The 20,647-nt window shown below is 32.0% G+C and overlaps 3 protein-coding genes and 1 long non-coding RNA gene across 6 annotated transcripts; 1 reads left to right on the plus strand and 3 right to left on the minus strand.

The window, feature by feature from the left end:
- Window positions 1-2,799: 2,799 nt before the first annotated feature.
- LOC122572174 lies at window positions 2,800-6,282 on the plus strand. The gene is made up of 3 exons (XR_006318400.1): window positions 2,800-4,499; window positions 4,613-5,472; window positions 5,583-6,282. It is a non-coding gene; the product is annotated as an uncharacterized LOC122572174 (long non-coding RNA).
- Window positions 6,283-6,337: 55 nt separating this feature from the next.
- On the minus strand, window positions 6,338-10,335 carry LOC122572173 (odorant receptor 4-like). Its single transcript, XM_043736834.1, has 5 exons — window positions 8,786-10,335; window positions 8,090-8,441; window positions 6,874-7,104; window positions 6,613-6,726; window positions 6,338-6,530 (listed from the first exon to the last, which is right to left on the minus strand). The coding sequence occupies exons 1-5, from the start codon at window positions 9,040-9,042 to the stop codon at window positions 6,348-6,350; spliced, it is 1,137 nt and encodes a 378-aa protein (XP_043592769.1). The 5' UTR covers window positions 9,043-10,335; the 3' UTR covers window positions 6,338-6,347.
- A 413-nt stretch (window positions 10,336-10,748) lies between these two features.
- Window positions 10,749-15,737, minus strand: LOC122572170 (odorant receptor 4-like). 2 transcript variants are annotated; one of them, XM_043736828.1, is made up of 6 exons: window positions 14,524-15,737; window positions 13,411-13,747; window positions 13,009-13,221; window positions 12,819-12,932; window positions 12,015-12,170; window positions 10,749-10,983 (listed from the first exon to the last, which is right to left on the minus strand). In XM_043736828.1, the coding sequence occupies exons 1-6, from the start codon at window positions 14,775-14,777 to the stop codon at window positions 10,933-10,935; spliced, it is 1,125 nt and encodes a 374-aa protein (XP_043592763.1). In that variant the 5' UTR covers window positions 14,778-15,737; the 3' UTR covers window positions 10,749-10,932. The 2 variants fall into 2 exon arrangements, with proteins under 2 accessions (XP_043592763.1, XP_043592764.1); XM_043736829.1 differs by lacking the exon at window positions 12,819-12,932.
- A 100-nt stretch (window positions 15,738-15,837) lies between these two features.
- Window positions 15,838-20,605, minus strand: LOC122572168 (odorant receptor 22c-like). 2 transcript variants are annotated; one of them, XM_043736825.1, is made up of 6 exons: window positions 19,441-20,605; window positions 18,729-19,083; window positions 17,730-17,960; window positions 17,446-17,559; window positions 17,178-17,333; window positions 15,838-16,055 (listed from the first exon to the last, which is right to left on the minus strand). In XM_043736825.1, the coding sequence occupies exons 1-6, from the start codon at window positions 19,695-19,697 to the stop codon at window positions 16,044-16,046; spliced, it is 1,125 nt and encodes a 374-aa protein (XP_043592760.1). In that variant the 5' UTR covers window positions 19,698-20,605; the 3' UTR covers window positions 15,838-16,043. The 2 variants fall into 2 exon arrangements, with proteins under 2 accessions (XP_043592760.1, XP_043592758.1); XM_043736823.1 differs by having other exon boundaries at window positions 15,865-15,915.
- Between the last annotated feature and the right edge of the window lie 42 nt (window positions 20,606-20,647).

Raw genomic sequence — 20,647 nt, forward strand, 5'->3', positions numbered from 1 at the left:
TCACTGTATATTATATATATTTCTTCTATTAAATATAAATCCGTTGCTTAAAATTATGGTGTCCTTTTATTCTTCTTATTTTACAAACTTTCTTTTGTCCGCCACTGTACAAAATATCCAGCACCTGACATAATATTTAACAGGCAAAATAAACTTCTGCTTAGGTCCGGCTTTTTAAATTATTTTCACAAAATTATGAATTTGCATAAAAATCCGCAGTCGGACTATCACCATCGACAGATTTATAAAACATGAACGTGCTGCTACACCTCGTCACGCTATACTGAACATTTTGTATCAAAATTACACTGCTAGCGTTCAAACTTGTGGAACTTATTCGCTATTGATAAGCATTTGCTCTTTCCGTACGCGATGATCGCATAAATGTTGCAAATAATATCAAAGTGATTGCAGGTTTGCTGGGAACAGGCGCAACTACGGAAAGTGCTGCTCCAGTTGTAATGCAATCTCAATTTTATTTGCAGCGGAAAGTGATTTTCATAAAAGATACAAGTAGAAATGTGTACAACAGGCGAGCGCGCAATAAATTATTTGAGTCACGCGATGAAGAAAATTCATGAGAAACTGAGAAACATTGTGGAATAAGAACTTGCGTGCAAAATTTCTTAAACTTTACTAGTTTACTACTAAACCGGGAATAAACGCATTTTCTTTCTTTTGTATACAATATTATTGAATCATTTGTTCTCTGAACTTTAATTTTACAGCGAATAACAATAGTGGCAGTTATGTACGTATTATTTAGTATTTTTAGTATTTTACATTCAAATATTACAAATAACGGAAGTGTTTCGTAAGACAAAAGACAAAAACTAAAGGTAACAAGTGCCTCCACTCCTGATTTGTTAGTGCTTTTTGTATTACGTGTATTCTGATATTATAATACAAAGATATAATTTAGTTTAGCAATAATTTTTAAATTATTATCTTTTGACATATAGAAACTACTTGCTACTTTGTTACGTTATTGTTTGGCGTTTAACACTATTGTAACAAAGTTACCATATCCAAATTTTATATATATATACTGTTAGCAACATATCTTGTTCCACAAGAATCTATTTTTGTGAATAAAATGTATTCGTAAATAGACTATTTTATCTTATCATTGGAATTAAATTTAGAAAATATCTGCCCTGTTTCAATTATTATGATTATTTATTTTATGTAAAACAAAGTATTTAAAAAAAATTAAACATTTTTCATATAATTAGGCAGCTTTTTTTTACTAGCTTTAACAGCATAAATTGCTCCTTTAAAGACATATATTCCATATGTTCGAAACAAGAAATGAATCATACATAATTCTTTCTGAAGGAACTTTTGGAACAACCTAATACATATGTAAATATATAATGGATTACGTACATGAATTTTTCACACCAGTTCACATCTTCTTCTTTCTTGTTCCTCCTTTTTTCTTTACACCGTAAATTTGTAAGAGACTTGAGATTTCAGGATAATCCATCGGGAAAGTTTCGGTGCGTTTTTAGACCTTGAACAAGCTGCAATGCTGGCGAAACGTCGGAAAGAAATTCCTTTTGGACAGGACTTCCACACGAATATCTGGGACAGTATTGTGTACAAAAATGTTAAATGAGCAAATTTATAATTTATTAATAATCTATTTACTATGATTGATTAATTATCTATACGTATGTATATATGTATATATGTCAATAAGTGTAATTAAGTATATAATCTATAGTACATATCTGATTATATAAAAGAATGCCATAAAAAAAAAGAGTTATAGTAATACGTCAACGATTCATTTGCAAATTGTTTACATATTTCTTAATATACTATCGTTAGCATTACAATAGTAAACCTTCTATCGCTATCGATTACCAATCGCAAATTGAAATCAAATAAGAATAAACTTTGCGGTGAATCTTTTAGAAAGAATAAGAATATGAATGAATCGTATTATGGCTCTGCAAAGAAGAAATAAAAGAGACGAAGAAAAAGTGGAAAAGAAGGAAAGGAAAGTTTCGTATAGTCCGGTGCTTGCTGGATTCATCAGTAAGATTTCTTAGTTAGCTCGTGCCTTAGATACGGGAACAATGGGAGTATTCCCGGGTCAGAGGATGTATTTGTAAGAATTGGATGGTTAGACGGGGACTTGTGTGAAAATTGTTCTGCCGTGATCCCTCTGTTTGCCACTACGGGAGGGTCACCATAATATAAAATGAATTTCATTCGAATCTTTTGTACAGAAGTGCAATACACGAGAGAGAGAGAGAGAGAGAGAGAGAGAGAGAGAACTATATTGACAAAAAAAAAAAATGAGGGTCAATTTCGCCAATGTTTAGGAAATATTACTTCCCTTTGTTATCTAACATGTCAAATATGAGGTACAGTAACTCTTGTCAAAGAATAATTTATAACATTATCGTTTAACGTATACGACACAGGCAAATATGACTATTTCAGGGTAAATATTAAGGGTATTTATGTATAAATATATAGATGCTGCTTATAGGGTTGATTCTAAACATCAAACAATGGAAAACGTTCGAGGACCTTATGAACCTTCAAGATGAGGAAATGCTCTTAGAGTAATTACAGCTACGTACAACCTTTCGTCAATAACAAAATAAACAAATTGGCGCAAAACAAAGAGTTCCTCCGAATGTAACATAAGTCGTTTAAATCCAACAGGTAACGAGTTAAAGTTAAATTATAGTTCTTATTTACCTATAATATATACTTTTCATGCATAATATAAATTTTCTTTCCCTTCGTATGAATGTGTGCGCTCTGCTATTAAAACCCAACAATTAATAATACTCTAAAATCGTAACACTTTGATGGCTGTTGTCACGTATTCGCGACTCTATTCACCTATGGCAGCTGGCGGTTGTCGTCTGGCGTCACGTAGTCGTGACTTCACTCTGCCATCTGTCGTCGGACCGCAGCATTACTTGTACGTAGCGTTATTTCCATAACTCATTTTAGTTAAAGTCAAACAGTTCGCTGCTTCCGGAACGTAATAGCTAAGATCAGCTGATTTTCATTTCACGAAACATTTTATAATTGTAAAATATCCTGTCTCGATAATACTGTCTGCCTATACAACATCTCATAATGACGAGGAAATATACGCAGATCTATTGTCGGACATAGATAATTTTAACTATAGTAACTTTGGTATTAAGTATTATTAAGTAACAGTGATAATAAGTCGTTGGACAGTGGAAGTGATATCGTAGAAAGATGATTTCGAAATGTACAGAGATCGGTAATTAGTGATTCTGACGATGATGGTGTAGTTTCCGATGAGTTCGATGGTGATGAAAGTGAATGGTCGCAAAATGATTCCAATCCCGCTTTCCATGACTGCATGGAACAATCTGAAATACAAACACTATGTGAACATTTAGATGTAAAATCGAGCGTAGAATTATTTATTGAAGAAGAAGTGCTAAACTTACTTGCAAGAGAAACAAATCGATATTATCATCAACAAAGCTATCATAATGATACCGATGTCGTAGAAGTAAAGAAATTTTTGGGGTTAATTATCATAATGAGACTTGTAAAAAAATCAGAAAAGGATGAACATTGGTCTACAAACGCGCTACTGTGCATAGCTATTTTCGAAGATACCAGAATTAGACCAGAATTAGATCTCGCGAAATATGAAAGCATTGGCATTTTAGAGACAACCAACGCATTTAATAATACATTACCAGTACAAATCAATAGGTACAATTTGAAGCGTGATGGTATTTTAGTCTGCTGTGTATCAGCTTTTCCTTCAGTTTTCGACTCGTTGACATTTTTCATTTTTAATTCAGCTTGAAACGAAAAGTGCCATAAATGATTCGACCAGCAATTTCAGTTTTCATATTCCTGCTAGTTTGTCTGCCTGTAAAGATAATCTCGTTTAAAATCTGACTGTAAAATCTCACCGTATATATCTGTATATACCTACCGTATTGAGGGATCTTATTGCGTTTCTATTGGAGAATTTTTAGAATCTCTGTATCATGATTGTTTTGTTTGATTGTTGTAGTGGTTCAAAAATTTTGCAGCGCAAGTTGTTAGTAAAATATTAAATATAAATAAGGACGTATTGTTCGACAACAACCCTTCAGAGTTCTTAGGTTTAGATTTTATTTTGTGCAGAGTCCTGCAAGTTCGATTCCTTTCAGTCGTCTTAATGGATTAGTTTTGTAATCTGAGCCGGTTTATTTGAGTTGTTTTGTAGTCCGAGTTTATGTGCTACCGCACGTTTTCTTGCATATTGATACACCCATTTCGTATTAAGGTGTTTGCGCAGATCATCATTTCTGACGTACGAACGGACTGTTGACGATATCCTTACTGCAAACGATCTGTCTTCCGTAAGCCCTACTGCATATGATGACCTTAACGTTTACATCTTCAGACAAACAGTCATATCTTCCAGTCGCCAGCTATCAACTTTTCAAACATTCGCTCAAGCATTCTGCCTTACTAGAGGACTAGAGGTACTTATCGGAGAACTCGGCCCAATTATAAATTATGAACAAGACTAAATACCGGTGGACTATCTGCCATTGTATCATCTCAAATTCTCAAACCAATACTACATTGTTTCTAGGCGTTTCAACGTACAAAAATACTCCGTTGCTGCTACCGCCAAATGCTTCCAAGTGCCTCGAGGCATCGCAACTGCCACAACTTCGCATACTGCTTATGCTCTGCCGCCAGACACCTCCAGGACAGTATCTCTAGGAGTCGTAGATTTTATTCATACATGCAAATGCACGCGTGCAAGAGGTAAATCTATATATTAATATAAGTAAAAAGTATGAACATGCGAAATATGAATAAATGGATATACCGCCCTGTATACCTTAGTTTCAAGTTATGGATGACTAAAGAAACTGTTCAAAGTGCTCTCCTCGTGTTCTTTCTGCAAAAGAATTTCTTAACATTACCCTGGCAAACCGATGGATAGAGCGAGATGAATCCATTGGGTTTTTGGTTTTGGGCTCATTTAAAATTTATTGTGTATTCAACGCGAGTAAACAACGTATACGATCTGTAAGAAATCTGTGCAAAATAGAGTCGAAGCTGTTCGAAGAATGGTACTTTTGGCACTTTTCAGCCAGTACGGAAGTCAATGTTAAGGCGTGCAGCAGCTTGTTGAACCACACGAGGCGAACTCTTCGAACGTTTTCGTTAAACGTAATATATAACTCGAGTAAGTGTATAATTAAAATATTTAAAACGTTTTCGTTTTCACCAGCCAAATATGCACGTATGCAAAATCTAACTACATGGGAAATAAAAACTATATTTAGAATATAATATATCTAATGGCAAAACGAATTTCTATCTAGATTCCATAACGTATAATGTACGTATTCCCTGCAAAAATATGCATTTGCATAAAGATCCACCGTCTAATGATAAGCTAATGATTCGCGAATCAACGATACTGAACGTTTCCTACAGGTAGCTTACATAGTATGATATAGAGATATTTCTGACAAAAAAAATTGTATTGCCTATAATTCTAAAAATAAGGTTCAATCGTCAATTTTATATATCTTCCTTATAAATAGTAAGATGCATTGAACAACGCATAAAGATAATTCAACGCAGTGATTGCATTTAAAAAACGTAGCTGATCTTTACATTCTTCGCGTGTCCACCTGCAAAGAAACTGTCAACATCAAATGATGTCTTCCTCGACGACATTTAACACCAGTTTGAAAAGTTTTTTAATACAGTATGTAATTTTGTAATAATTCAAAATCATGAAGTTAGATGTTCTTACTTTTACTATATTGTCTCTTAATATATAATTATGATATATATGATATATATATATATCATACACCATATACTTATTTTATTGCTTACTATGTGTTCCTTTGTAATCAGTACCTCGCATACAATACCGATACATATGATGCAGAAGCTTTCAAAATCTAGAAAATTAAACAATAAAAGTGATAACATACGGTACACGAAATATGCGTATTTTTGTGTTTTTTTTTTCTTTTTTTTTTTTAACCATATAATATGCCAATACTAAGTTGTGAGATCAAAAGCTTCCGCCTTCTGTCTTATTGACACTTAACTATATATGTAATTTCATCTTGACATCATGAAACATAATTGAAAGATAATTCAAACGAAGTTAATTAAACAATTTTTAACAAATACATATAAAAAGCTGTTCTTCAGTTTATCAAAAGTTTCGTTAAAAAATATGCAAGAACTACTTCGTGGAATCTTATTATTGTAAATTCTTCTACCACGACATACGTTTATTATTATTCAATAAAAATTTATTGAAACACCTATTAGAGAAAACATTTTTATTATATTGTAACAAAGATCAAGCTTACACTCGCAAAACCGAACATAGACAAATCCATAAATTTCCCAGCAGTAATTGTCAAACGTCTTTGTGATCTTATCATAAGAAGAATCACGACACGTCTGTTGCTAGGTTCTAATAAATACCAAGAAGAACCGTAAGCTGAACTGCTAATTGACAGGCTCTAGAATAAAATAATAAACATTTATACGTATCTCTTTTTATAATCAATAATTACTGTATACATTTGTTAATTACATACTAACTTTACTACTGAGATATTCCCCAGCATAGGAAAAAACAAATGCTTCCAACATAATAGCAATATAAAATAATACAATTTTCACAAGTATTCTTACATCCCCGTGTGAATTAATCGCCTACAATACGATATAAAGAATAGTATAAATTATAATTATAATCGTAACCATGAACCAATACAAAAAGAATTAGATGTGAGATATAAATAAAATTATAATCTAAATAAGAACGGTTAATGGAAAATAATATTTGTAAATATTACTTACGACTATTATTAAGAATCCTATACCGCACATGACTACTGTATTACATAACAATTGCACCAAAGCAATATACGAGAATAAACTTTCGATATATTCCGAATTAAAAATAATCCGATAATGGCGATTGATTAAAGATTTAACGACATTTCGCAATGATCCATGTTTTTCATCTTTGACAGAAATACTTCCCAAAGTTTTATGTAAGATTTCTATTTGTCCACCAATATGAAATATCTAAATAATACTTATTGCAATATAATACGCATATAATATTTCAGCAACTTTTAGCAACATAATTTTACAGAATAAAATATCTACTATATTATAAAACTTAAGTATTTCCTTCGTTCATTTGTTACTCTTATACTTTATTATACTTATAATACCAAAACAAATTAAGAAAGAAGAGGATTTGTTGTCCAAGGTTTAATTTTTTGGAAAATATCTTGTGACAATTTTGAAAATTAGTATAAACTTAATTGCGTATCGATCGCATAGGTCTTACAATTCCTATGCACTTTTAACATCTTTCATTCGTGACGATCAGAATAATTGTTAAAAGAGTCCATATTTTTCAAGGATATACGATATACCAACAATAAGTGATTTTACAAAAAAAAAAAGACAAATACATATACACATGTGTTTACTACAAACCAATATTTTTTTTTCTCATCTTCCATTTATCACCATTTTACATTTTTTCTTTCATATTTATAACAGATACGCTCCTCTGTAATATTTAAGTATATCTTAAAAATCATCAGAGAGCATATCACTAAATCTTGACTGATTGTACTTGATTTAGCTAATATTTGCATAAAAATATTGTATGTACATCACGTGTAAAAAAATAGAAATTACTTTTTTATTTGCTAATTCAACGCCTAAAGAAAACAATAAAAGCTTGCTTTTCATATGAAAACTGGGAGATCCGAAGTCAGAAATATACCAGGGATTTTAGCAAATTAAACTTACTATTAAACGCCTATGCTACTCAATTTGTTAAAACAAAGCAGCATATTTACTTCACACACGTAGCTTTGTTTCTAAAAATATTCGTATATCTTCAAAAAAAAAAAAAAAAAGAAAAAAGTATTTAAAACATTTCGTAATGGTTGAACTGTATTTTCGAATATTAAACGATTTCTTAAAATCAACAAGTTAATAAACTGTGAAATGAATGTGTTTTCGATTACTATATCAAACACACACTTACCAATGTAATTATCAAAGCATTTAATATAGCCATGCCAATTCCAACAGCCAACAGTTGAAGGAATTGTACAAGAAATACACATTGATACACAGGACTTTCATAATATGCAAACGGAAGGTCCATTTTCATTAATAACTGTCGGGACGTTACATTGAAATCGTCTTGATCTTGACGGATAAATTGCAGAAACACACCGGCATACATAAAAACGGAAATGATATATACGCCAAAAATTGAATATGAGCAACGATATGCAAGTTCAGCTTTGTTCACCATAACATCTACATTAGCTTTATCAGCGGAAGAGTTGATCCAATCGTAATACATCCCCACCAACATGTTTTTAAATATTCTGAAAAACATTATAAGACATGTAGCACGTAGACTGATAAGAGAAAATTTTAGAGATAATTTCCCAATTAATTTCTCTTGAACTTCAACTCGACGACCTTTGAACGTTTCATTAGACCGTTCATTTTTATACGTTTACAGGAAATTTAAAAGTACAAAATTACACAGAATATGCATAATATGAGACTATGTGAAATATCCAAGGTATAGTCCTTTCTACAATACAATGCTTGGAAGGTAGAGGAATTTTTTTTCCAAAAATATAAATTTCCGTAAAAGTCCACGATCAACTTACGTTTCCTATGTTAAATTGTAAGCGCGTAAGAAAGAAATTGATTGATTTACCCGCGTTTAATCCAAAAGCTAATTAATTTAAATAGCAGTACAGTATAAGGCAAACTAGTGCTCGCACTCTCTATTACGTCTGCCAAGTTTCCAGAACTAATGTTCTTCATTATATAACGATACTGAAATACTTGTGCAGGCATGATGATAGCTACCCAAATGCATCGGGCAATAATTTCATAAGATGTGTCTGGCCAAATACCAGTCAATCGTAAGCCAATTACTACTGGGCGACTGATACTTTTACTAGGTATCATTTTAAGCCAACTGACCGATAAGTTAGTTAGTGATAAGTTAGAAATGATTAATTATTCGGTCTTTCTTACTTTCTGTATGACACAATGGAAAGTATTTGCGCTAAACTGTTTATGCATAGACGACTGAACACTGTATGTTGAAAAAATTTGCTAGACGTCTCTGATGTTATTTCTTGCGCATTGGCTATATGCCTATAAAGTATTCATGGGAAACGAAGAATACAGATAAGTATAACCGATGTTGCGACTCGTAGGAGTACAGGCCATAAATATATGATTAAAGGAAGAGGAAAAGTTTACCCAATTTTCTTTCAACATCCAACATTTTCTGCTAAACCACAGGACACCGAAAGTTCGTAACGGGAAAGTTCATTTCACGATCGTCCGAAGAATACGAAGGAAGAGAAGATTTATGAAAAAAGAGATTCGATAAAGAAAGAACAATATCCATATAATATTCATATTGAAATGAGAAAAAACAAGATGGAAAATATGAATAAAAATATACCCGTTTCAATAGCGATGGACAGGCATATCAAACAATTTTATACAACTCTATTGTATTATAAGAAGAAGATAAATTAGTTTCTCAACAGAGGTAACATATATTCAATATACATATAAATACACTTATACGTGTGTGATATATATTTACAAAATATTAGATATTTCATTCACGAGCGACTCTACACAAGTGCGAATTATTTGCCACTGATTTTGTCCATATAATATTTCATTTAATTTCTGAATTGTAAAAAAACCTTCGGTATGGAAGATGATATTGCTGGTATTGTTATGAAAGCGATTAGAAAAGTAAATAACTACTGTATGTGATGTTATCGGCATCTTTTCAACCAACCAACCGTCTTTAAAAATTTTTACTTTAAAAACAGACGCTCCCTCGCACCTTTTATCACAAAGTGTTAAAAGATAATTATTTTTCTCAGAGATTATTTACAAAACTTAAACCAATGGTAATTTCCAATCATCTAAAATATAAACAAGCTAATCCTACCAACTCAAACTACCGATCTTCATACGCTTGAAAAAATAAAGGAAAATATAAGAAAAAAGTTAAAAAACATTCATGCCCTCTACCACATCATAAAAAGTACAATGTTAGCTATACGGAAATTCGTTGTTTACGAACTTACATTTATCGCCGCTGACTCGTCGCAATTTTATAGACACATTACGCACTCAGCGAAATTAGTAAATACGTGTATTTTATATAAATATATAAATATATTAAATATAATAAATGAAAAATTGCATCGTGGCGTAATGAAATAAATTTGAAAACGAGATTAATGATACATATTTTAGACATATTATAATATAACTAACTGTTGAAGGTCACCGCTTTTAAGAAAACTCTACATCTGGTCTCTTTAGCTTTCTAAAAGCACTGAAGCCATCGACGGTGTATAGACAAAAGACTGCGACGAGGACAGACCATAAAATAGCCGACAGGCGACGGTTGGCTTCGGGATTTTTCAGTTGTAGAGTAACACTGCTAGCGTGCGGATCTGGACCAGCTCATATTATTATTTCATTCTTGTACTTTTCACTTCTGTATTTAAAATATATTTTTCTACCTTATAATTTATTCACGCGTCTCTCTCATTATACATCTAATAACCTCAACAATAACAATTGCAAATAATAAAATTATTGACGCGAGGAGATAAATTTAATTTGCCTTTTCTAATTCAATTTTTATTAGTATTTATTCTATATATACTATTTATTTCTCATTATTAACACAACAGTGATATTTTTTTTTCTTTTTGTAATTTTTTGTATGATAATCTGGGTAACAATAGCTCGAGTCAAGTCGATTGCACACTTGATACGATAGTTCCACATCGAAGTTACCATTTACATTTTTCAGTATAATGCCAAAAGTACCGACATATATGACGCTGAAACCTTCATAATCTATAAATACAAAAGATAAAATAATATCATAAAAGTGTGTCCCTTGAATAGCGATAATGTCGATGAAGCAAAAGCAATTTTCCGTCGAAAATCAAACAGACAGTAACGTGAAAAAATTTCCGACTAGGTAGAATTTTACTTTCGCGCAAAAGCAAAGACTAAAGGAATTCCGACTAATATTAAATATCAAAACGTATCGTATAAACGAAATGGTACAAAAAACCTATTACCTATACGATACGTATTAAAACTAATAAAATCTTTTCTAATGAAACGAAATTTGATCCGATTGAAAATAATGGAAAACTATATTTTACGTTCAATTGGTATCAGGTATATCGTAATTATTTATTTTAAAGCATCCCTTTTGCAAGAGACATGTTGGAAATCATTTGTTTTGCCAGAAGGACATTCCATGTACTGTCCTGTTTTGTATATACATATAACAAAGTTAGATTATAAAGAACTACTCTGTAGTTCCGAATTACTCTGATAGCCGAAATGAACGCCAAGTATTATGTATTACGAAGGCAAAAGGTGATGTAATTATTGCGAAAAATTGCAACATCTTCGAAAGTTACGAGAGAAACTCATATGGTGTTGGCTTCACTTTGAAGATTCCAATGGCTCTCACGATTATATGCGAATATATTATCTATATGCAATAATAAGTAATATTACTCCTTGTATTATTTACAGTGACTAGAAAAAGTATTGGCTCAGGCCCATATTTTACAATACAGCGCGTTTTTAACAGGTAAATTTCATTTTCATAATATTAAATTTTTGTATTCGCGTGATAGTACTGCTAAATGATACGAAATTTCATTGGATTGTCTAATAATGAACTAGTATGTGAATGCTGTAATAAATATAATGGTGTGCCCAATACATTTCATAGCCATTGTACTTTACATGCGCGCAACTTACCCTAATGTTACTAAAAATTCCTTTAACCATTGCTTTTACAAGTAGTTTTTACATGCCAGTTAAAATATATGATCTAAATGGATAGAGAATAAATAACTTACGCCAGTGAAGCTTTCCAGGGAAAGGTTTGAAAATTTTCCGAAAGTCAATGTGAAACCTCTTTGAGACCTTAATATAACAGGTATCAGAAGTCGGCTCTTGTTTGGACGTAAATCGTACCAAAGCATATTGTACGCTGTGTCGCCGATTAATTGGCTCTAATAACGAAACAAATATTTCAAATGATACGTATTAACAACTTTCTTTTAATTATCTTTACACATCGAAGCGATATGTTAATACGAAATACATATGTCTTGTGGTACTTTTCAACATAGGGAACTAGCGTATTCTTATAGAACTTTGAACGATTCAATTCAAGGAAACGAAGAGAGAATAACAAACATTCCAAAGTCAAAGAAATATTGGCACACTTGCGAGTGCAATATATTTTTTACGGTTCCTCACTTTGTGTACCTTAAACACAATTCACTTTTACAACTTGGCACAAATGTAAACAGATTTGTTTGAACGAATCTTCTTTGCTTGAGAATAGAGAAAAACTATTTCAACAAGATATAATTAGCCTTGAGGGGATTTATCTCTACTTCATTTCGTTCTTACTTGCGAACGTTCAACTTTATCCTAAACATATTTCTCTCGTACACTACTGTCTCCACTTAAACGCCTTGCTCTAAATATGAATTATATATATATATATACATTTACAAATTTAATAAAATAAAATAAAATAAAATAAAATAAAATAAATAAAAATTATGAAAGATTTATAAAAAGGAATAATTAAATAATTATATATCCGATATAGTGCAAGTAAAAAAGAAAAAGATATTGTATGCAACAACCTTAATGCGAAGATATTCCCCAGCGAAACAATATACGAAAACTTCTAAGCAAATAACTATATAAAATACAACAGATTTGATGAGTATAACAAGTCCACTCTCATCGTTTATAGCCTGTAATATTCATTTCGTACATGACGCAGTGAAAAAATAAAGTATCGTATGCGCAAATCGAATAGTCATTACTTACAAGTACAATGAGGAATCCTTCGCAGCAAGTATTAACTGTATTTGATACAAGTTGGCTAAGAGCTATATACGTAAAAAGTTTCTCAATTTTCTCTGCAAAAGTAATGATTTCTTGATATCTACTAATAAAAAATTTTAACTTGTTTTCATTTTTAGGAAAAGCATCTGTTAGACTCTGGCACATTATGTCGATTTGGCACCCTACATGCACTATCTAAAAATAATAATTTCAATGCTATAAGACTATTAACGATAGGGCTTCGGTAGGGCTATGAAATTTCATGCGACAAGAGTTTCGTTTAGTACGGTGATCGTATTGAAAATAAATATTTTTCCATGATTTACACTTTGAACAAAAAATATATCTATAACTAGTCAACAGGGACACGAAATTTCTACTCACCATCATGAAAAGCAGAGCAGTGAACGTTCCGAACGCAAGGGCCGCTGAGAAATGAATAATAAATTGTGTAGTCACCACAAGTTCGTAATTCGGGGATTCACTCGTCTCGAAAGGTAAATCCATTTTCAAAAGAAGCTCTCGAGACATTGAATCGTTCGTTCCTTGAAATGCAATAGCGCCGGCAAGATAAAAAACCGCAGACACCAGATACGAGGACATGATTATGCTAGTTACATAAAAGGAGAACAACCCGGTTTTTCTTATCAGATTATTTATATCCATATTAGCATATTTCCGACAGTCCTCTTCCATGGTTGATAAAATATCGCAAAACAAGCTGTGAAGTATCGATATGTGGAATAAACGTTAATTAGTATCAAATAAACATTATTATAGAGGAATTTTATTCGAGAGTTATCTCTGATTTTTGACAGTAAGGTAGCGGTGTTGTGAGATGGTTTTACACGTAAAAATAAATTCTTGTATGTTGCATTCTTCAATTCGAAACTCGGAGTAATTCATGAGAGAACAACATAAACGCATAAAAATGCTCAACGCTACAAAATAGCTTTCATTTGAAATTCCACTGAGTGAGTTGCATGGAACGATTCACATTTACGTCTTTTTCTCTCAATCTGGGGAAGCTAGAGGGACGACTGCAAAAATTTAAAGGTGCAAAAATGCAAACGAATAATATACGACAATATATATCCAAAGCAGAGCAACAACAGTAGTGAAACAAATCTCGATTTAAATTCTGCTCTTTTACCTGTATTCATAGTGTTAAACCGTCGAAGAAAAATATTATCCTTGTACTGTGTAAAGATTATGTACGGTTGCAAGGTTGATAACTGGGAACTATCCGAAGCCGAAAGGCAAGAGTTAAATAAATAACGGTAAAAAAAATACTTGTATTCATAAAAATATAAACTTTCGCGGGAGATCACTGTGTGTATATCTTTAAAATCTCGTCATATTAAAAAACATACTGCTTCAAAAGTAAACAAATCAATATTTAAAACAGAAGATATAGGAAAAATACGATGCATGTATAGGCAGAATTTCTACTCATGAATCTCTTACTGAAACTTACTCGTGAATAGGGTAACTTACCCATAATTCGTCCAAGTAACGAATAATTTGATAAACACTAAACTGAAAGGCACGGCGATGCTCAAATTTTCTGCTATGTTCATAAGAGTATCGGTGCTATAATGTATAACGATATATCTGTATTGATAAGTCTGAAGCGTAATTATCGCTATCACCCAATATAACTTATGTAGGAATTGAAATGGTGTTCCAGGCCAGACACCACAAAAATGAAGGCCAAATTTAACAGACGGGCTAACCGTGTTTAATATCATTTCACATAAAATTAATTATATCCTCTTGCTTAAATTATTTTAGGGCTTCCTTCTTATATACAAAGACTTGACACGTAATTTCCACACGCATGCATCGCTATCACCGTTAATAAACCGTTTACAACGGGGCAGAGATTCCAGGAACCTTACTTGCATGCAGTCTCACGATAAACTGAACGTTCCGTGAAAATCATGCAGAAACATACGCAAATTATCCACGAGTGACAACCTTTGTTTCGGATTCCCAGGGTCCGCATAAATATTGCAAATAATATCACAACGATTGCAGGCTCGCTGGAAAAGGAACTAGGGGATAGAAGGAGAGAATGTTGCTCAAAATATAATTCCAACTTTGTTACAACTACTGGTTTCCACGGAGAAGTGCAGAAGCAAATGCGCGACATGCAACTGCATATTAAATTAGATTTCTTATAACTTGAAGAAAACGCACAAGTTTGGTATAGAAAACTAATACTGGAAAGTGTAATATTATATTCTATGTTACAAAGGACGACTGTAAAAGTGATCTTCAAGGGGGAAATCTGACGGATAAAGTTCGATAAACGTGCGTAGGTAGCCAAAAAAGTGGACGGAGGTAACGATAATTCCTTGACAAAGTGAACTGAAATAATTCACGAAACTTTAGAATAAAGCACAATGTACCAATGAAGATATTGAAACCCAAAAAATCACAAATATGTCGTCTAATTATTGTGATAACTTACAACGTGGCTAATAATGCGATGTAGTTCAACAATGTGATTTAACCAATTTATATTAATATTAAATTTGTAGAATCCTATCATAGTAGTCGCGACATATGTAGAATTTCTTAACACCTTGTACATTTGATGAATATTCATTTTATAAGGTTTAATTATACAATACCTAAATTTTGTTGCCTTACATGATGTAGTATTTATTTGAATAATACATTTTTATTTATAAATTTGCAATCATATTCCAGTCCATTCATATATTTAACTATATATACCATTATATATGTATATATATATATATATATAACATATATGTAGATACATATACTATATACTCATTTTATTCGTTGTGATGAACTCCTATGTAATCAGTACATCGCATACAATACCGATACATATGATGCAGAAGCTTTTAAAATCTAAAAAGTTAAAAGAATATATGTGATAACATGCGGTATACCAAATATGCGTACTGTGTATGTATTTTTGAAATCATATAATACGTCAGTATCAAGTTGTGTCATCGAAAGCTTTCGCCCTTTCTTTGTTAATACATAATCTGTAATTACATAAGCAATTTGATATTGACATTATCAAACATATTTCAAACGAAATTAATAACAATTTTTCACATATACGTGTAAAAATGTCCTCGTAATGTTTTATTACGCGAATTATTAAAAAATACGCAAGAACAATTTCGTGTTATCCTAGTATTGCTATCTATCAAAGCAATCTTCTACCACGGCATACGTTTATTTTTATTCAATTAAAATCTTTTGGAACGTCCGTTAGAAAAAACATTTTTTTACGAAAAACTATGCAACAAACAGAACTCTAACTTGATCACTCAATGCGATATGCATTCTAGCAACGAAACGTTTTATTTACAAAAGGTGGTTATTTACGAAATATTAAAACGATCTTGAATTTACTAAATGATTATCGTTGAAAGTATTAAATTGTATCTATTCTGACTGTCTCACAATTATTGAACGTTGTTCTTTAATCTTATTATTAAGCGTGCAGATCAATTCGTGCCCTTACATTTCAATTCATCTGTTACTTCATCTTAAATTCAAATATTTGGCCGGCTTTGTAAGTTACTCCAACCCGACGAAATGGCTAATTTCGAGCATTATCAATAACAACTGATGCATTCGAGCGACGATGTCAACAATTGAACTGTACCGGTGATAGTACTGCACGATAACGCGAGTCACAACGGCCGACTAAGGCGAGCAACTAACAATATCTATGAAAATCTCCGTAACGCTGCTTATTCGTCAGATTATAATCTGTTTGCTACGATATCAACTGACAGATGCGAGATTTAATATACTTCAGGAGACGAATAATGACATTGCTAACCTTTCTCTGTCAGAATCGCCACCTTTTACAAAAAGCGGTTGGCCAATTTTTCGAGGAATAGGATTTTTTCTAAATAAACAACAAATCTAGGAGAAAAGGGCATAAATCAATTCGCACGCTTATCGTTATTGATATGGTAGATTGTTACAGCAGTTCTAATGAAATTTGACAATCTTTTGTATAATATATACATATATAGAACATTTCTAGACGTATTCGCATACTTTCGTGAGTCACTGTATTCGTCGTAACACTATGCTATATGCCTTTAAAGACATTTTTACTATATCGTAAGAAAAATCAAGCTTACAGTTGCAAAGCCGATCATAGACAAGTCCATAAATTTCCCAGCAGTAATCGTTAAACTTCTTTGTGATCTTATCATAAGAAGAATCACGACACGTCTGTTTCTAGGTTCTAATAAGTACCATGAAGAACCGTAAGCTGAACTGCTAACTGACAGGCTCTAGAATAAAATGATAAAAATTTATACGTATCTTTTTCTATAATTAATAGTCACTGTATACATTCTGTAAGACATTCTGTCGTGTATGCATATATTTTAATTAAATACTAACTTTACTACTAAGATATTCCCCAGCGTAGGAAAAAATAAATGCTTCCAACGTAATAGCGATATAAAATAACAAAATTTTCATAAGTATTTTTATGTCACCGTATGAATTAACCGCCTACAATAATATAAAGAATAGTATAAATTATAGGCCCAATCGTAATTATAAACTAATGTAAAAAGAATTGAATGTGAAATATGTATAAATAAAATTTTAATTTAATTAAGAGCAATGCAAAAATAAAGTTTTAATGTCATGCAGAAACAACATTTGTAAATATTACTTACGACTATTATTAAGAAACCTATACAACATATGACGATTGTATTACATAATAATTGCATCAAAGCGATATACGAGAATAATTTTTCGATATATTCCGAATTAAGGATAATCCGGTAATGATGATCGGTTAATGATTTAATGACATTTCGTAATGATCCATGTTTTTCATCTTTGATAGGAATATTTTTTAGAGCTTCGTGTAACATTTCTATTTGCCCTCCGATATGAAGTATCTAAATAATATTTAGTATAATATAATACGCATATGGTATTTCACCGATCTTCAGCAACATAACTTTGTAAAAAAACGTACAATAATCGTTAAAACTATTAAATTATTAGATACGTGGTACACTGTACAAAGTTAAATAGGTACACCTTAACGCAAAGTTGTATTTAGGATTAAACACGAACCGAAAACTCTTGTAAAGCGCATAGTAGGCATTACTTTTTTAACTGGCTATAATATTATTTATTTATTTTTAACTAATAGCACAGTGTGTACAAAATGTATTCAAAGGGTAGCTTTATTTATCGAACAGACGATCTTTTTATTAGATTCTACATTTCATTTCCATAGTATCAAATTTTTGTAATTATATGAAAGTACTACCAAATAATATTTGAGCACGAGATATTGGCACGAGATTTGCCAATCGCGCGAGCCATAGTAGGCAAGAAGTTTGGTCGCGCGCCGTGCCATTCATCTGCTCAGCCGTGTGCCCGAACTGGCGCAAAATGTATACTTTACCACGAATAAGACTCGTAGGTTCCGTTTATGGCGCAGATTCTCTATCACGAATCTGACACGTGGTTTTATGGCACAGATCCCTTACTACGAGTCTCCCTCGTCGTTATGGACCAAGGGGTTAACTAACATACCATAGTATATAATAATCGCAGTGATGCACAAATACTTTTTGTATCCACTGTCTGTGTGCAATTTGTCGATAAAATGTGAAATAAATGTATTTCTGATTACTACGTTAAAACATACTGACCAATGTAATTATCAAAGCATCTAACATAGCAATGCTAATTCCAGTAGCTAATAGTTGAAGAAATTGTACAACAAATACATATTCATACATTGGACTTTCATAATATGCAAACGGAAGGTCCATTTTTATCAACAATTGCCGAGATGTTATATTAAATCCGTCCTCATGATCCTGACGACTGAATTCCAGGAACATACCGCCGTATATAAAAACGGCACTGGCGTATACGCCAATAATTAAGTTTGAGCAACGGTATGCAAGTTCAGCTTTGTTTATCATGACATCTACGTTAAGTTTGGCAGTAGAAGTGTCGATCCAATCGCGAGACATTCCTATCAATATGTTTTTAAATATTCTGAAAAATATTGTTATACATGCAGCACATAAATTGATAAGAGCAAATTTTAAAAGCAAATTTGAGAATGCCGATTTTTATGCGTTTTTAGGAAATTTGAAAGTGCAAATATATATATATATATATTTCTACATATATATATATATATAGAATGTGCATAATGCGAAAGTATATAAAATATCCAAAGTATAGCGCTTTCTATGAAACCTAGTAGGTAAAAGAATTTTCTCTTTTTTTTCAAGTTTCTACCTTTTTAGATATACTGTCAAAAATATGAGTTTGCATAAAAACCCGCAGTCCGCTTATTATGTTTGACATAGTAAACCGCAAATATGTAAGAAAGGTATTAACATTTACCCGCGTTTAATCCAAAAGCTAATTATTTTAAAGAACAGTAGACTATAAGGCAAAGTGGTGCTCACACTGTCTACTACGTCCGCCAAGTTTCCAGAACTAATATGCTTTATTATATACCGATACTGAAATACTTGCGCAGACATCATGTTAGCTACCCAAATGCATCGGACAATAATTTCATAAGATGAACCTGGCCAAATTCCAATCAATCGTAGGCCAATTATTACCGGGCGACTGATACTTCTACTAAGCATCATTTTAAACAAACTGACCGATAAGTGATAGTTTTAGAAATTATTAATGTCTGTTATTCAGTCCTTCTTATTCCTGCATGACAGGCTGGAAAGTGTTTGCGTTAAAACCGTTTGTGCATAGACGACTGAACACTGTTGTATGCTGAAAATATTTGTGAGACGTCTCAGATGTTACTTCTTGCGCATTGGCCGTGTATCCATAAAGTATTCATGGCAAACAAAGAATACAGATAAGTATAACCGAAGTTGCAACATGTAGAGTTAGAAGTCATAAATATATGATTAAAGGAAAAGAAAAAGTTTACCCAATTTTTCTTTTTCTTTTTTCTTTTTTCCGATATCCAACACTTTCCGTTTCAAGAACAGAGAATATTGGAAATTTGTAGAAAAAAAGAAAGAAAGAAAATTCATTTCACGTTTGTCTGAGGAATACGAAGGAACGGAAGATTTATACAAAAAGGAATTCGATAAAGGAGAAAGAACGATAAAAAGGTAGAATTCTAACGTTCGAATAAGAAGAAGAGAAGAATATATTCGTTTCAATAGTGATAGGTAGGCATATCAAACAATTTTATACAAATCTATTGTATCGTATAAGGAAAGGTTAAGTTTATTTTGAAGAATAGGTTCTTACCAATTAGACATGTTCAATTTAAATACACTTAATATAAATACACTTATACTTTCGTGATATACATATTATTCTGTATATTTATAACATGTTAGATATTTCATATATATCCCATACAACTGGGATAAACTATAGGGTAAGTATACCTAAAATGGTAGAAAGAAGAAAGTGATTTCATTAGACAAAATTGACCGGTTTCCAATGACGTATCATATGATCTAGTGTAGATGGCCAGTGCAAAAGTGGTGGCGTTTTTAATATCTAAAAATCCCTGTTATTTTTCTAAACGGAACCATAGACTTTGTTATACATCAACCGAATA

The sequence above is a fragment of the Bombus pyrosoma genome, linkage group LG10 (assembly GCF_014825855.1).
Source record: "Bombus pyrosoma isolate SC7728 linkage group LG10, ASM1482585v1, whole genome shotgun sequence".
NCBI classification, from domain to species: Eukaryota; Metazoa; Arthropoda; class Insecta; order Hymenoptera; family Apidae; genus Bombus; species Bombus pyrosoma.

Bases quoted from the DNA above. Each gene is read 5' to 3' on its own strand.
- LOC122572173 (XM_043736834.1), bottom strand. From the start codon at position 9,042: ATGATACCTAGTAAAAGTATCAGTCGCCCAGTAGTAATTGGCTTACGA. The intron at 6,727-6,873 runs GTAAGTAATATT...ATCGTATTGTAG, and splicing joins TAGGATTCTTAATAATAGTC to GCGATTAATTCACACGGGGA. The intron at 6,531-6,612 runs GTTAGTATGTAA...ATTTTATTCTAG, and splicing joins GGGAATATCTCAGTAGTAAA to AGCCTGTCAATTAGCAGTTC.
- LOC122572170 (XM_043736828.1), bottom strand. From the start codon at position 14,777: ATGATATTAAACACGGTTAGCCCGTCTGTTAAATTTGGCCTTCATTTT. The intron at 13,748-14,523 runs GTAAGTTACCCT...GATACTTCACAG, and splicing joins GTTACTTGGACGAATTATGG to CTTGTTTTGCGATATTTTAT. The intron at 10,984-12,014 runs GTAAGTTATTTA...TTGTATTTATAG, and splicing joins CCCTGGAAAGCTTCACTGGC to ATTATGAAGGTTTCAGCGTC.
- LOC122572168 (XM_043736823.1), bottom strand. From the start codon at position 19,697: ATGATGCTTAGTAGAAGTATCAGTCGCCCGGTAATAATTGGCCTACGA. The intron at 17,560-17,729 runs GTAAGTAATATT...ATATTATTGTAG, and splicing joins TAGGTTTCTTAATAATAGTC to GCGGTTAATTCATACGGTGA. The intron at 17,334-17,445 runs GTTAGTATTTAA...ATTTTATTCTAG, and splicing joins GGGAATATCTTAGTAGTAAA to AGCCTGTCAGTTAGCAGTTC.